Source organism: Propithecus coquereli, unplaced genomic scaffold, assembly GCF_000956105.1.
Source record: "Propithecus coquereli isolate 6110/MARCELLA unplaced genomic scaffold, Pcoq_1.0 Scaffold5, whole genome shotgun sequence".
NCBI lineage: Eukaryota > Metazoa > Chordata > Mammalia > Primates > Indriidae > Propithecus > Propithecus coquereli.
In genome coordinates this window covers 17,276,954-17,279,021 of record NW_012150840.1, presented here as the reverse complement: position 1 = coordinate 17,279,021, position 2,068 = coordinate 17,276,954, and the positions used below count along the sequence as shown (strand labels likewise).

The 2,068-nt window shown below is 38.6% G+C and overlaps 1 protein-coding gene across 1 annotated transcript in view; it reads left to right on the top strand.

The window, feature by feature from the left end:
- The window catches only part of SPTLC2 (serine palmitoyltransferase, long chain base subunit 2), a 110,821-nt gene that overhangs the window by 50,043 nt on the left and 58,710 nt on the right, over positions 1-2,068 (top strand). Inside the window, exon 5 of the mRNA XM_012656060.1 lies at positions 1,793-1,917. Coding sequence (XP_012511514.1) covers positions 1,793-1,917 — 125 coding nt within the window. The remainder of the gene's footprint in view (positions 1-1,792; positions 1,918-2,068) is intronic.

Genomic DNA, 2,068 nt, shown 5'->3' with positions numbered 1-2,068 from the left:
TAAAAATAGAAAATATTAGCCAGGCGTGGTGGTGAGCACCTGTAGTCCCAGCTACTCAGGAGGCTGAGGCAGGAGGGGGATCGCTTGAGCCCAGGAGTTTGAGGTTGCTGTGAGCTAGGCTGGCACCAGAGCACTCTAGCCTGGGCAACAGAGTGAGACTGTCTCAAAAAAAAAAAAAAAAAGAAAAGAAGAAACTAGGTGACTTAAAACAATAAAAATTTATAGTCTCATAATAATGGAGGCTGGAAGTATGGGGTCAAGGTGTCAGCAGGGCCACGTTCTCTCTGACAGCTCTAGCAGAGAATCTTTCCTAGCTTCTGTTTTGCCAGCAATCCTTGGCATTCCTTGGCTCGTAGATGCAGCACTCCAGTCACACAGCTATGTTCCTGTGTGTTGAACATTGTTGTCCTTGGTACTCCCTCTATGTATGTCTATCTCTGTGTCCAAATTTCTCCTTTTTATAAGGATGTTAGCACCTTCCTAATAAGCTAATTTTAACTTGATTATCTCTGTAAAGACCCAGTTTCCAAATGTTACATTTTGAGGTGTTGGGGTTACTTCAGAATTTTTTTTGGTGGGCCACAATTCAACCCATAACACCATCCTTCTAGATGTTTTCCATTTTCATTAGTTGTGTTTAGGATTGCAAGTATCTACTAATTAATAAAAATGGAATTTTGTGCTTTTATTTCTTGTTCTTCCAGTTTTGTTATGATTTTCAACAGGAAAACAGGAGCAGAACATTTTAATCCCCTCATCTTTAAAACAGACTCTAGCTAACTAATACTTCAGAAATCACAGACCATTTCATCTAATGATGTAGTTAGGGGAATATTGTGCAGTGACAACATATAGTAAGCATACCTTATATCTTTATGGTGCTTTATATTTTATAAAGTGCTTGAACATGGTATCTTTTTTGATCTTCACAACAGTGTCATGAGGCAGATAAGAAAATTATTGTTGGTATTTAGCAGATAAGAAACAGGCTCAGAGAGGTTCTAAGTGATTTGATTAGCCTTAAGGCATAAACTTAAGCATCCAAGTTCAGCATTCTTCTTTCTCAGCATCTTTTTTCTCTGGCGTGTCGTCTAGTCCTAAAGGATTTAAATGCCAATGTAAAATTATAGTACAAATTTACCAGTCAGGTCAAAGCAAGGGAATGTGCTTTTTACCTGTCTTTTGCTGCATAACAAACCATCCCAAAACTTAGTGGTTTAAAACAACAACAGATAATTAGTTGATTCTGCTATCTTAGCTCCATGTGGTATTGGGTGGGCCATTATTACTGAGGATAGAGTATCCAAGAGGGCTTAACTCAAGTGTCCTACACCTCAGCTGGGTGGTGGGGCCAAGGGCTGGGTAGACATCTCCCCTAACTTCTCTCTCTCCCCTCTTTCCATAGTCTCTTATCCTCCAGAGCCCAGAGCCCCTCTCTCTCCACATGTTCTCTCTTTATAGTAGGCCAGTTAGACTGTTTTACATAGCAGCTGACTTCAAAAAGTATAAAAACAGATTTTGCTAGGCTTCTTAAGGTCTACCCTGGAATTGGCATGCACAAACAAGAATGAGAGAAATTATTGGCAACTTTCTTTGCAGCAATTCCACTGCAGGTACTAAATCCAAATTTATTCAACTGTTGTGTTCTTTATGAGCCATCACTCTTCATGATACTGACTCCTTCACAGATCTTAGTCTGAAAAGGTCGTAACACATAGACTGTGATTTATTTTTATAAAGTATGAGTAATTCTTCAGGATTTTGTCATATTGACTTTAACTTCTTCATACAGGAAACCTGGACAAGCATGAAGAACTAGAGAAACTTGTAGCAAAGTTCTTGGGAGTAGAAGCTGCTATGACATATGGCATGGGATTTGCAACAAATTCAATGAACATTCCTGCTCTTGTTGGCAAAGTAAGACCACTGTCATTTATGAAAACTCCCTAATATATATTTTCTTTTGTTTTGAAAAGCATTCAGAGCAAGCCAGAAGCTATCATAAACTTTAGATTAAACGTAGTTTACCCAAAGGTACTTCTATCACAGATTTTTGGACAAATATATC